This window comes from Zeus faber (genome assembly GCF_960531495.2).
Source record: "Zeus faber genome assembly, chromosome: 16".
NCBI lineage: Eukaryota > Metazoa > Chordata > Actinopteri > Zeiformes > Zeidae > Zeus > Zeus faber.
The window spans coordinates 13,372,913-13,386,800 of NC_137202.1; the positions used below are offsets into that span (position 1 = coordinate 13,372,913).

Genomic DNA, 13,888 nt, shown 5'->3' on the forward strand with positions numbered 1-13,888 from the left:
GCCTGCCGCGAGGCTTACGATTACACCAGGGTTGAAGTATCCAGTCGGAAGATAACAACCTGGGATGGCCTTTTAATTACAGACTTTTTCTTCGGACACTCCCTCCTTCCACTTGCCCTCAGTGCTCTCCTCACTTCCCCCTCTCCTTCCACGCTATCCTCGACTTTTTCTTCGGACACTCCCTCCTTCCACTTGCACTCAGTGCTCTCCTCACTTCCCCCTCTCCTTCCACGCTATCCTCGACACCTCCTCTCCCAGATGAGCTCATGCATATTATAACAACCCACCAATGAACTTGAACCCCCCCCTCACAGTCATACACACACAGTTCTTAAAACGGGTATTGATCAATAAGCGAATCCGACAGCAGCTCTAGGTCTGGTACAATGTGAGCTTGTATAAAACATATTTAAATTGATTGCACTCTTTCCAAGAAACATTTCTATCTAGTTTTATTGTGTGTTTCTATGGAAAAGGCTTGCGTAGCCGCGCGTGCAGTTGGGGAATAAAAATGGACCTCACGCAAAAATAGAGAAATGCCGCATGGCTGTGGAGCCGCAGCAGTGGATTAACATGGGTTTGATAGGAAGCGCGCACTTCGGACGCGCCGCGGGCATACCCTGCGCCCACAACTCATGCTGCGTTTCACAAAACCCTGAAACTAAAATGGGTCACAGAAGGGGTTTTTGCTCCGCAGGAAGTTCTAAGAACCTTTGGAGGAACTAGGCCAGGGCAATAAGTCTTGATAATTTTCACGATAAGATCGTACACGATAACAATGACACATTTATTTATTTTTTTCGATACAGTTTGATACTGTCTTATTTTCCCGATCTACAAACACACGACACAAACAGCCAATTGTACAGCAGAGAAACATTCATATGACATGAACAGCCAAGGAGCAGCAGGAGCGGTGGGGCTTCCTCCGCTCTCTCTGGCCGCGGCGGGCTCCGGCCGGGCACCACACAGCGGGGGTGAGGCCCCCCCGGATCTGACGCAGTGGGTCCTTCTAAAATGCCAATTGGAACTGTAACTTGCACTCCTCCCAAACAGAGCCTGCCACGGCCCCCACCCCTGCAAAAGGAGAGTGACAAAAGAAAGAATCCTCGGTCCGCTTCAAACGTCCCCGCATTTAATCACAGAGCGCAGATTCCGCAACCTCCGTAACCTGTCATACGTTCCGAACATGACAACTGGACCCTGTGTATTGCTACCTGCAGATATATTTATTATTATTTTTATTATTTTATATATATATAAATATATATATTTATTTATTTATTTTATTTCTTTGAGCTATTCCCCGGGTGAAAGTGGCTGGCGCTCAGAAACCGTGAAACCCATGGACACACAACCAAAGATTTGTCTTCGGGGCAGTTCAGACACGCTGTGGTCCAGGTTTGATTCACAACAGACCATATCTGTAGGAGGAGTTATTTAAAAAAATAAATAAATAAATAAAACCGCGACAAGAACGGAAGTAACCGGAAGTAGTGTAGCAAAGGCACTAGAAGTAGTATTGGTTGCTTGTGCGCAAAGGTTGTGTTTACCAAAGATGTGTGCTCTTGCGCAATCAAAAGGTTAAGAATGCGCTCCAAGTTGGTATTGGGTTGAGACGAGAGACACCAGGAAGTGATGCTACGTTCCATGGGAACTCGGAAAACTAAAATTTGTGTCTGTAGTCCCAAGGGCTGTTATCTTGGTAAACCTCCACCCCCACCCGGTGCAGCTGTGAAATGTGTTGCGCAAGAATTTGAGTAAGTTAACGTAGTATTTGTGGTTAATGTGGGGTTCCAGTTTACGGTGTGCAGTAGTGTTATCGTTTATGATTTTTTTTCTCACATTGGTGCAATTGCTGCGACTAACCTGGACCCCTCTGTGCATTGCTGCCCGCGGCTATATTTAAAGTTGAATTTGTTTCATACTGTAGGTATGAACGAGAATTCTATGTTTAGCGTCTCAGTCAGAGTTTCCGTTAGAAAAGATTGCTGCTGGTCCACGTGTCCTGGAAGATTTCAGTGTCCCGGACAAATGGGAGAGATTCCGGTCAAATATTATCTCCATTTATTGAGCTTAAAAACAATTGACAGGCAGGCTATTAATAAAAACAAAAAAAAAAATTCATGAAGGCATGTCGATGAATAATATTTCTTTATTGAAAATTTAACATAGAATAAGTTCTGTTTACGCTGTTTTTAAATATATGAATATTACGCATATTATTACTTGAAATCAAATTTCTGTTTGTGATCAATAAGTTACAAGTGCAGATGCTTGAATTAACCTTTCACTATTGATAAAGACAAAATAAAAATGGCAAATGGGTCTAAATAAATAAACGTTTGTGGGGTTGCACGTCTTGTCAACATATTTTACACAATGGATATTTACCATCTGCTTTGGGGGGGAACTTAAATACAACTTAGAAAAACCCTGCCAATTTATGTAGGTCCTTCTCAACAATACCTATTCCTCTGCTTCTCTGGATCCTGCGCTCTGTCGCAGCTCCGTTGTGTGGGTTTACAAGCGTGGTCATTATGACCGGAGAAATTTGTCAGATGTCAACAGATTTTTCTGGTCAAAAACCGGTAAATAGAACGTAAACTCGGTTCTCAGTGGTAATACATTGTCATGAAACCAAGTTAATGGCTTATTGGAATACAGTCTTGTGGTCTAAATGAATTAAGAGGGATGACTCAAAAGTTTCTCATGATATGTCATCATAGAAATATATAATTGGGAGGTTTACTTGACAAAATAGCGTGGTTAAGTCTGATGTCATACTTGAATTACATTAGTTAAATGAGATAAATGAGAAGTTGTTGAATTGTTTAACATTGCGGTGTGTGTGTGTGTGTGTGTGTGTGTGTGTGTGTGTGTGTGTGTGTGTGTGTGTGTGTGTGTGTGTGTGTGTGTGTGTGTGTGTGTGTGTGTGTGTGTGTGTGTGTGTGTGTGTGTGTGTGTGTGTGTGTGTGTGTGTGTGTGTGTGTCCCCTAGCCCTGTACAACATAGCACACATTCTCAATCAATCTCACAACGCATGTGGGATTGATTGAACAGATGTCAACTTCACAGAAACAAGAGATCAAGGTTGACATGGTGAGAGCATAAAGCTACACAATGGGGCGGAGAGCTGTAACACATGGGTATGCTGAATTGTAGAAGAATTTAAGAAGTCGGGGATAAGGTAGTGGGTTTCGGGCAGGGGAGAGGAGTCTGGTCAACGGAAGGGGGAGAGGGAGAGCTTTTTTATTTGCTGCGTCAGAGTGCTGGCAGATCTCTGAAGCAGCAGTCAGCTGATCTCCAGCTGGAGGGGGAGAGGCAGAACGAGGGAGAGGCAGACAGTGTGACTATCAATAGAGAGGGGAGAGTAAGGGAGAGTTCATTCAGTTGCTGCAGTCTTCGCTCTAGAGGAAGGTCTGGCCATCTCCCCTCCCTCCCTCCCTCCCCTGCTGCTGCTGCTGCTCCTAGTTTGTTCCTGCAGCGCACGCACTGACATTCAGAGCCGCTTGCTTCAACTCTTCAAGTCTCCGGGGAATGTGTGTTTGCTGATAGAGGAACAAGCTATTGAACATGGACAATAATCTGGACACCAAGGAGCCTCAGCCCTCTGCGACCGGCTGGAAGGAACAGGGTATCTATCAGCCCCATTCTATTTCTCTGCCCCAATATACTAGCTGCTGCTGCTGCGTTTGTTTTATAGAGATGTAGTGTGTTGTAGTCCACCAGGTTTTCCTGTTGGTGCTCTAGTGTTATTTTGGCACGGTGAATGTATAGCGGAGTCTCCCAGGGTGTGTGGCTCCAGTGAGGCAAGCCATGCTTGAAATATCTGCACTACGGCTGATCTGTAAGGTGCACACAAGCCTCATTATTATGTACTGGTTTGGGTTGTCCCGCCAAGGTTTTATACAATGTTAAATGGTTTAGTCTACAGTGTGTATATCTCGGGGCAATATTTCAAGTTAAACGATGTCCCTCCCAATTGCTGCTGATGTGTTTTGTTTGTAAAGACTTGGTGACAGTGCATTATGGCAGAATGTTCTGTAGTATGTCTGGATCAGTCCTTGTGCAGTAGTTAGCTAGGAGACCTTTGAACAGTCTGCCACTCTGCTGATGATAGAATCTGTGTCCAAAGGTAGACTTGGGCGAGGGGCAGGGTTGGTCGGGGGTGTGGTCTCTGCCCGAGTTGATGTTGGCTAGCTCTGTAACGATTGGTTAACATGGCTGTCATATGTGAGCATGCTGCAGTTTGGGCAGAACGGCGAGGCATCATGTTTCAGCCTGTACAACCATTGGCCCTGAATACATGTACGCCCTCAGTTACATTGCACTACAGGAAACAAATGTGCCGTGCAAATATTGATACTATTCCAAAGCAGAATTATCATGTTAATCAGTATTGAATGTTCACTAAATTGATTTTTCAGCCCTGTTTCGACATCTATAATATAAAGACAAACTTGGAGCAATTTTGGGGCTGTTCTGGATTTGACACACTCCTCAACATATACCTCCTTGTGTAGTCAGAACCCAATGTTAAGGAATGCAACAGATTCATCACATTTAACTTTATGGTAGTTGTTGTAAAATAAACTTGGAAACAAGTTTTTATACAAATAAGACTGCGGCACACTACTTCAGGTGTCATTGCCTGCTGAATGTCTTTGTTTCATAACGTTGCTATACAACCCTTTCAGTTGGATATTTGAATTGCCAGTGTAGACTGTGTGAGGGAGTCTGCATAGGTGACATGGCATGGCTTCTTATTGCTTTCAATTTAGAGTTAAATGAATGTGCAACCCAATTTGAGCCATCTTGAACCAATACATACCGCATTTCAATATTCAGTCAAGTCATTCATGTCTTAGCTGCAGAGTTCAGACTATCTGCTGATGGTCATGTGCTCCGTAACCCTTGCGTCAACACGTTGCCCAACACATAGCCTGTTGTCCTCTCAGCACGGGTGTCAACTCTGTTTGACTTCAAGGCAAATGACATCTGCAACATCTAGATCGTACGACTCAAAAGAGCAGCGCATACCTCACATTCACACACACACACACACACACATTCGTAGACTGCAGCAGCAGCATCAGCTGTGCCCAGCCCAACCAGAGAAGTTAGGGGTTCTGTACACTTCAGCCATCCCATCACTTGACGACTCGCTCTACCTCCTGAGTTGCTGCCCCCAGAAGAAGAAAACGGTGCCAAGACGGGGGTGATGCGTGTATCTGCTGAGTCACACTGTGACTAAGCGCTATTGTGAGATAAGGTGTCTGCGATGGGGGTTTGTATTGCAGCACCCCATAAGTCGATTTATTTAACATTCTACTTAAGTTAAAGCACTTATTGAATGCTGGTTGTGCAAAGACTCGCTCTCATTGCCCGGAATGCCCACAGACTGGTTTACGACCTGCTTGTCACTGATTGAATGAAGTACTACGAATTAATACATTTACTTCACATGTATGAAACGTGCTCTGTTGTAAAAGTCTTCTGAAATGTTATTAGATTCGTAATTATTCCCAGAGGGAAATTGCAGTAAATTGCTCTCCACAAGTACCATTGAGGCACTTTACTTGTCGTCCAGCGTCCTCACACATTTTCTTGACTTTCTGGACTTTCTGACTCATGTGCTTTTCCTCTCAACACACATCTATTATCTCATTTCATGACGAACTCAATATGCGAGCGCGCTTGTAAAAAAGCTGAATGACCCGTGTCGTCACAGCAGTGACTCAAGCCTTTACTATTTATTTATTTATTTTTTTTTTTTAAATACTGGTTTGCTACACACAGCTTTCATTATTCTCAATAATAACCTTTTTTCCTTTTCCCCCGTATCGCACCTTTCATACACAACGAACATGCTTTACACGAATAGAAGGCAGTCACATAGCGATAAGAAAACTCAAACAGTCGAAATGCATTTAACAGTTTTACAAACGTTACACTCAAAATCTTTTTTCCTTTTGTTTTTATTTTTATTTGTTTTCGTACTCATACAGGGTTCTCTATTCTCTAGTTTTGTCTTGATTCACCCACATTTCGGTTTCAACGACGTCGCGTCAACTCGCGGGGAGCTCGTCCTCAGTGACGCACGCGCGGCGCCGACGTCCGCCGGGCGGAGCCACGGCGCCCGTGCTGCTCGCGCTAGCGGAGGTTCAAGATGGACGCCGAACGGGGTCAGTCTCTGCTTAATCCTGTTGTTTACCGAGCCCCCGTCCTGGCGGCAACGCCGCCGCTTGACACATTGTCGCTCGTTGTTCCGACCGGAGGGACCATGGGTGTGGACGCGAGCGACGAGGTTTAGCTTCGGGCTGCCGCGAAGGACCGGGTCCTGGTTGGGCCGGCGCTGGTATAAGGGGGGGCTCGGGCGAGTGGGGCTGGCCCGCCCGGCGAGCCCGTCAGTGCGGTGGACGCACAATCGAGGCTCCCGGGCGGAGCTGTAGTTTAAAACCCGCGTGTGTGTGTGTGTGTGCGCGTCGTGTATGTTTGTAATGGATCGGGATGAGCGGCGGTTTACGGCGCGGCGTCTATTTTTAGCGACGCTACCTCACGCTTGCTACCATATGTAGCCAGGCGGCCACATTTGGACCTCCAGCCGCCGCCTCCTCCTCCTCCTCCTCCTCCTCCTCCTCCTGTCCCCGCAGCCGGCCGACAGTGAGTGCCATGTGAAGCAAGGATCCATACCGAACAACGGCCGTGATTTAAAAGTGTCCGTGTCGTTCAGCATGATAGGCATGCTACACGTAAAAATGCAAGGGTGCAGCTAGCTTCCAGCACGGGCCATGCGCCGGGGCTGTCAACGCCCTCGTTCGTACCCCCATTGAATGACATAACCAAGGAACATTCTCGAGGTTGATGTCTTTGAAACAATCCTTACAAGGTTTAGTGGTGGTGTGTATATATATGTATATTTATATTTTTTTCTTCTTCAAATGTGTTGCTCGCGTCACTCCCTAAAGGAGACGTTCGATATGCGTAAGTTCATCGTATCCAGTTGTTGTAATGCGCGGTGAATGAGGGAGGAGTCCCCATTGTGTCAATTATTTATTTAGACAGGAAAGCAAACTGCGCATCCCACAAACTCTCTTTGCCAAATTCTCCCTCAAATATTTATGTTGGCAGAGAATTGCAAAGTGTTAACCACAAAAACTATTGTACTAGTGCCATTATTTATTTTGGTCAATACAGAGTGTAAATCAGTTAGATACACAACATGCATTGTGCCTAATGCCTTCGCCTTTTTTTGCCTTGGACTTTAGTCCTGAGCAATTATTTTCCGTTTGGGTCTAGAATCCCCTCTTTTGTCCGGAGTCATCTAAAAAGATCTGTTTGCTACGGACAAGTCGTTGGCACGTTTTGCATCACCCATAAGGATCTGCTCACTGGACAGGAGCAACCAAACATTTATTTTCTGGATTTTCTTCTTCATCAGCTTTTTATTTTTATTTTTTTAAATGCCCGATGAGCCATTTTCAGGGAGCTTGGTCGGCTGCCAAGTGTGCTGCAGTTTGTCTGGTCACTCAGTCAGGATTGGTGCGACATGGCTGCCACACCTGCCACTATTTCTCTGGAGGGGGAAAGAATGTCAGCTCTGCTGTCTGGGGTCTACGGAGCCCCCCCCTAAAGTCACATTGTGCATATTGCACATGTTTGCACACTTTAGTGATTTGGAACCATTTAATGCTACCTTGCTCATGGAAAAGGCAGTCGTGTGACGTAAAAACGTTTTTAATGTTCACATTTGATTAAATCACCTGCTTTATTGACTGATCTATGAATCTGTTGAAGGCAGGGCCTCTGCATATTTGGGGATGTGTTTTTATTAAGTTAAGGTTCTCCGGTGCAAGTGTTACGAAGGACAAGTTTTAGTTTGACGTAGCCCCATCAAGTGTGAAAGGAAGAACGGCACGTAAGCCCTGCAGAGTCAGACCAGTACATAGTCCACACGGGGCTGTCAGAAACACTAGTCTTACCCACGTCTAATATTGTCCACTGACCTGCTAGGAATTCCCTGGTGAAATCTTAGCATGGTCGCTCCTGGGCTGGGGTCTGGAGCTCAGCTGTTTAGGGGAAGACCCCTCCCCCCATGACTGGCTCTCCCTCCTACCCCTCCACTGAAGATAGGGATCTCCCTAATTTGCTTTACTCAAAGTAGGTTGTAAGACGGCCTCCAGCCTATTTCACTCTCTACGTTCTTCAAATGGAAAATGGGGCTGCATTTAGGAATTGGAACAAAACCAATACCACCAACTATTGGCTACGAGTTGCCGTCAATAACTAAGTGTAAATGCGAGCATCGCAATTACTCAAAAGTTTTGTGGTGGAGGTGGATTTTTCCATGTAGATGTAGATATCGCACTTGCTCATTTGAATAGGCTGTTGTTGCTTAGTCGCAAACATGTTGAATGAGAGAGCAACAATGTTTATTTTATGGTGAGTAGGCCTGCTTACTTGGATATACTGGAAGTACCAGTATGGCTGTATATAATAAGAGTTTGTACTAAAATCAATTATTTGTCAAATAGGCCTATATGGTGGTAACTGTGGAATCAATGTATTGCAGCTGAGTGTGCCATAGAAGGGCAAAAAATACTGTAGGTGTGCTTTATAGATGTCAGAAACAATGTGACTGATCTTTAAGAAACAAACAAAACAATTGAATGGACATTGAAAGTCAATGTACAACTATGCAAGAAGATGCAAAGTTATTGAGTTGTAGAACTGAAGTTTAGAGGACGGTACATTGCAGGTCCTAGCCTCATCGTGATTATTGAGGTGATAATAATTTTGCCTTTTTACATTACATATATGCGTACCTTATCTGCAGTAAGAAGGGAGGAGTTGGCAGCCAGGTTAAAGTGCAACAATGCAGACAATGCATCTCAGGGTGGCGGCGGTAAGGCGGAATGTTAGTTGTATATGTAATAATCCTGGAGACTGTGTGTGCAGTTTTGAACAATGTGTTTCTGGTTACAGCTGAGTGAATTGTGACAACAGGAGTACAGATTTATTGATGGTATGATGCCGGAACAGGCATAGTTGGGGCTGAACGAACAACGGTTATGTCAATGATTCAAACAAGAGTTAGAGGAAATTCTAATCCCGTTCTCTTGCTCTGACACACTCTCTATTGGACAAAGACATCTGCATGCCTGAGCGGGAGGGTTGAGCTACAATACGTGCACACACAGCGGACAGTGAGGGAGAAGCTGCCAAAGCCAAAATGGTGGCACTAACTAAGGGAATTGGCAGCTGCTAGTAATGAAAGAATTGAGTAGGGACCCCACCCCCCTGCCTTTTTTTTGTTTTTCTTCTTTTTTTGCTAAAATAAAACATTGAATACATTTTTTGGATTTAAGATTTCCCACGTTTATTGTGCCATAAGTTCTTCCACATCAGCCCTTATCAGAACGCCAAAATTCGATGCCTAACGTTGACCGTGTCCCCTCTCTCTCCTCCAGTGGTGGATCTCCTCTACTGGCGGGATGTGAAGACCACAGGCGTGGTGTTTGGGGCGGCGCTCCTCCTGCTCCTCTCCCTGACAATGTGCAGCATAGTCAGTGTCTCTTCCTACGTGGGCCTGGCTCTGCTCTCGGTCACCATCTGCTTCAGGATATACAAGGGCATCCTGCAGGCCATCCAGAAGTCTGATGAGGGGCACCCATTCAAGTGAGCACAAGGCAGACAATTAATTTCCATACGAATGGCGCATGACAATCCCACAGCTTTATGCATAGCCATTACAAAATAATTGACGGTTGTACTGATTCGGTGTCATTAACTTTGGACAACTGGACCGTTCAGATCAATTTATTTTGCCATATAGTAGAATGTTAAGATTGTTAGTATTGGTTCATAACTGTGTGTAAAACCTCACTTAAATTGTTCTCTCTACACCATTCTTTGAGGGGCAGAAACCATTTATTATAGAAGGGGCCAGTGATTTTAGTCTATACTTTTCTTTGTTAAATGAAAATTAAATGTTGGCCTAATATAGACTATTACAAATGTAGTGTTTATTGGGATAACAGGGTATTTTCTATATCCCACAACTCAGTACTGTCTCCAGGTACTGGGTTACCGGGAGACGATTTTCCAGTCTACCGTTTAGTTTATGCTTGAAAGGGAACACAAACAGCCTATTATTCTGGTATTGTGGTTCTCTGACAAATCCTCCTTATTAGTTTTACCAGCCAGCAAACTGTCACACAGAGTATTAGAAGGCAATTAGCAGAGCTTTAGACCCAACTTTGAGAAACAAGCTTCGTAAGTCAAAACTGTAAAGCTTGTTTTACCAATTTGAATAGATTTGCGTGCGATGTTGGCTGTGGTTTATTAAGCGCTAACATCTAGATGAACGATTTACAAAATTTAAAGGAAAAGAAAATGGCGCCAACAACCCTCATTTTTGTAATGCAGTGTGTATTTTTGTATTTCTTTATGTATAAACAAACGCATGGACCAAAACCTGGCACATGGGACCAAACCAGATAGAAATATGCTTTATTAAGCCTTTAACGTCATGCCATGTTGTCTGATCTTGGAGACCAGGAGGTGGCGCTCTCAAGCCCGGCACCTGATAATGCTCCAGATGTAGACTTTCATTCCAACCGATCACAACGCCAGCTAATTTCAACAATTTGCCGAAATGCCCATGTCGAAGAGTTGTTTGGAATTGGTGCTCCTACTCCTCCGTGTCATTGCTGAGCCCTGCTCTAGAGTGTCGTTATTTTATGACTACGCTTGTAACCCAAAGCTAATTTCCTACCGTTACTCTTCTCCCTCCCTCCCTACTCCCTCGAGAAAATGAGAAGTGATAAAATGGGACAGATCTGCTTGGCCTCGTTTATCGAGACATTGACTTTTAGTGAACTGGGCCAATCACAACTTCCCTGCGTCCGAAAGCCAGTGGAACCGGCTGCTCTGATCCCTTCCATCACGAGGATCTGGAAGAGCACATTGGAGCGGGTCCAGTAATGTCTCCTCTAAGAAAGTGTTCCTCTCCATCCCAGGCTGTATCTGGACCAGGAGGTGGCGCTGTCTGAGGACATGGTCCACAAATACAGTGACATGGTTCTTGCCAAAATCAACAAGACTATGGTGGAGCTGAGGCGTCTGTTCCTGGTGGAAGACCTGGTGGACTCTGTGAAGGTGAGCAGGGAGGGACAAGTACCGGAAAGGAGAGGGGTAAATATGATGGAGGTGTAGGGCAGATGATAATAGTAACTCAAATCTCCTGCCTTAGTATTATTAAAGACATATTGGCACATCACTGTTTCCTGATAGTATTTGTAATACAAGAGCACAGGCACATACTTTCTAATTTGTATAAAATGGACAGAGAAAATAAACAAGAAATTGGTAAATATTAAGTCTTAATAGACCTCAAACAGCAGAAATATATTTTAGTTTTGAGTTAGGTGGCCGTGGATCCTCCATTCCTAAAACCCAGCCCATATATGTTAATGGGTGGAGTCGGTGAGAGCCGGGGCAGTCATGGCTCCTGAATGTCTCTAATAGAGCAAGAGCCTTTTGGAGGCTTGCAGCTGTCCGGGGCTGGTGTTACAGCACGCCTGTCCTCACCTCTCCGTCCCCCCGAGGCCAAGGAGGTTAAAAATCCCTCCCGCTCGCTGAACCTGGGCAATAAAAGTTTTATTATTGTCTCAATATCTGCGTGTATATTGAAGACCATGTTCAGGAATCCAACTGGGGTTTATCACCTTGAGCTATGTGGCCTTTTTCAATATAATTCTTTCAAATAAAACTCATTAAAATATTCTAGAGATCATTTTAGAATACATTTGAGGTGATACAGTCTCGTCATTAAGTTAGAGTACAAACTGGGGTATGACCGTCTTCTTGTCGTTATGAGGTAATAATACTGAAAGACGATAAGCAAATGAGACCCCGAGTGCCGATACGCGCTGCCAAGCCCAATGAAAGAGATGCTGTGTACAAACGGTGTCTTACAAAACCTTAATATGAACGAAATAAAATGTGATTAACTTGATGGATTAACGTGATTAACTATCCTTGTTTTTCCCGTGTAAATGTTCAGTGAAAATATGGAACTAAAAACAGTAAAAATGACATTAACATTTTAAATTGGGCCCATTTGACTTGACGTTGATGAATTTGCATGGAACCCGATATGAAGGTTTCCAGATCAGGTGCCTGGGGAGCTCAGCCGGTTCCACCGCTATTGTCCAATCACAAGCTGAGTTCTAACGTCTCGCTGGTCACGCCCACCAGCAGGGGCATTTGTCCAAATGTGGTGTTTTGAATAATCGCTGCCCTCGCACCATGCGTAACATGGTGCTTGACATTGGATCCGCCTCATTTCCGAATGTACAATGTTTGGGTGTTGGGGCTGAGCTGCTTCCCTCCGCGCACGTACCTAGCGGACCTGTATAATGACCTACAATAGGTTTTGTCAGTGAGGAACATTGGCTTGGAGTTGTAACAGGGTTCCTTTTAGGTCGTTCCTTTGAACTCAAAATGACCCATGAAACCTGGTATAAGCCCCCCCCCCCCTCTCTCTGTCCAGTTTGCTGTCCTCATGTGGATTTTGACCTACGTTGGTGCCTTGTTCAACGGACTCACTCTCATTATTTTGGGTAAGTCACAGCTACACCCTGACGCACCGTCAGCCGTCCTGAAGCGCATAGATTGTATTGTATATCTCTAGATTTAAACATCGCGTTTGTGACGCGTACGCGTGTCGGAGGCTCAGTCGGGCTTCTTTGGTTGACTTGTTGGTCGGTCTTGTCGTCGTGAGACCCCGCGTAGGGAAAGTGATGTCATCGTACCAGTGGGTGTCATACGGTTTATCGAGAATGATTACCTCACTAAATGTATATTGAGTTCCCTATATTTGTGTGGCATGTTTCAAGCCAGTGCAGCTTGTCCGTACAGGCCTAGTAACGATTTAAAAGTTGACATTACATAAATATATCCCTCAGTGAATTATAACTTCATAAAACCTTTTTTTTTTTTTTCCCCTCCAGGTCTGATTGGTGCGTTCAGCTGCCCCATCATATATGAGAAACACCAGGTGAGAACTGTTTCCACTGTAATTACCCACAGTGCACCTGGTCTCCTGGCGTGTTGGATTCATTGACATGGCTTCGGAACGTGTCTACGATCATAGAGTTGTGCGGTCGCGCCGCCGCGTCCTATGGTTGAAAACAAGCGTTTTGTGTGTTTGCAGGCTCAGATCGATCACTACCTGGGCATCGTCAACAAGCAGATCAAGGATGTGGTTGGAAAGTAGGTCACCGGTCTGTTTTGTTGGTGTTTAATCACAGTGGCGTGTGGACGTGGCGTCGTTTCTGTGTCTAAAGCTGTTCTTTCACCAATTGACTAAATCAATGTTTGAGTCATTGTAGGGTTGTGTGAATCAAACTAGCACGGCCATGAGCGTACCTCTCTGTTGTGTTAATTTATAGCTCTAGCCCGGTTTCCATCGCATTGTTTTCATTTCTATAATAGATGGAATACACACACGTGTATGTATTTTCCCTGCAAGTGCGTTTTCTTCCAAGTGGCGTTAAAGCTCTGGGGAAGCCTTGCGTATGACTCTGAAGGTGTCTCGGGGGCAGCCCTGCTACGTGTTTTTATTTCGATGCTGCGCCGCGTCGCTCCCGTTAAGCCCGGCGCCGCCCTTTCGCCTTCTGTCTCCTGCAGGATCCAGGCCAAGGTGCCCGGCATCAAGCGCAAGGCGGAGTGAAAGTCGACCGGTGGGAGGAGGTTTCAGTCCCGGGAAGGAGACGCTGAAGGAAGGATGGATGTGAAGGAAGGTGGGGGGAGGAGGGGTGTGGCTTGTTTGCAGCCCCTCTGTTATCTGTCTAAATAAACACTTTTTTTTTTTTCCCGG

The 13,888-nt window shown here is 45.0% G+C and overlaps 1 protein-coding gene across 5 annotated transcripts in view; it reads left to right on the forward strand.

Moving 5' to 3' along the window:
- The window catches only part of LOC307242355 (reticulon-1-A-like), a 30,826-nt gene extending 16,938 nt beyond the window's left edge, over positions 1–13,888 (forward strand). For 3 of the 5 annotated variants that reach the window (XM_080016788.1, XM_080016789.1, XM_080016790.1), the window contains 6 exons: positions 9,474–9,681; positions 11,025–11,163; positions 12,560–12,629; positions 13,020–13,066; positions 13,223–13,281; positions 13,699–13,888. In XM_080016788.1, the coding sequence (XP_079872914.1) occupies positions 9,474–9,681; positions 11,025–11,163; positions 12,560–12,629; positions 13,020–13,066; positions 13,223–13,281; positions 13,699–13,741 (566 nt within the window). In that variant the 3' untranslated portion in view covers positions 13,742–13,888. Of the gene's footprint in view, positions 1–3,427; positions 3,638–6,013; positions 6,189–9,473; positions 9,682–11,024; positions 11,164–12,559; positions 12,630–13,019; positions 13,067–13,222; positions 13,282–13,698 lie in introns of those variants that run through there. The other 2 variants (XM_080016791.1, XM_080016792.1) reach the window with 2 other exon arrangements.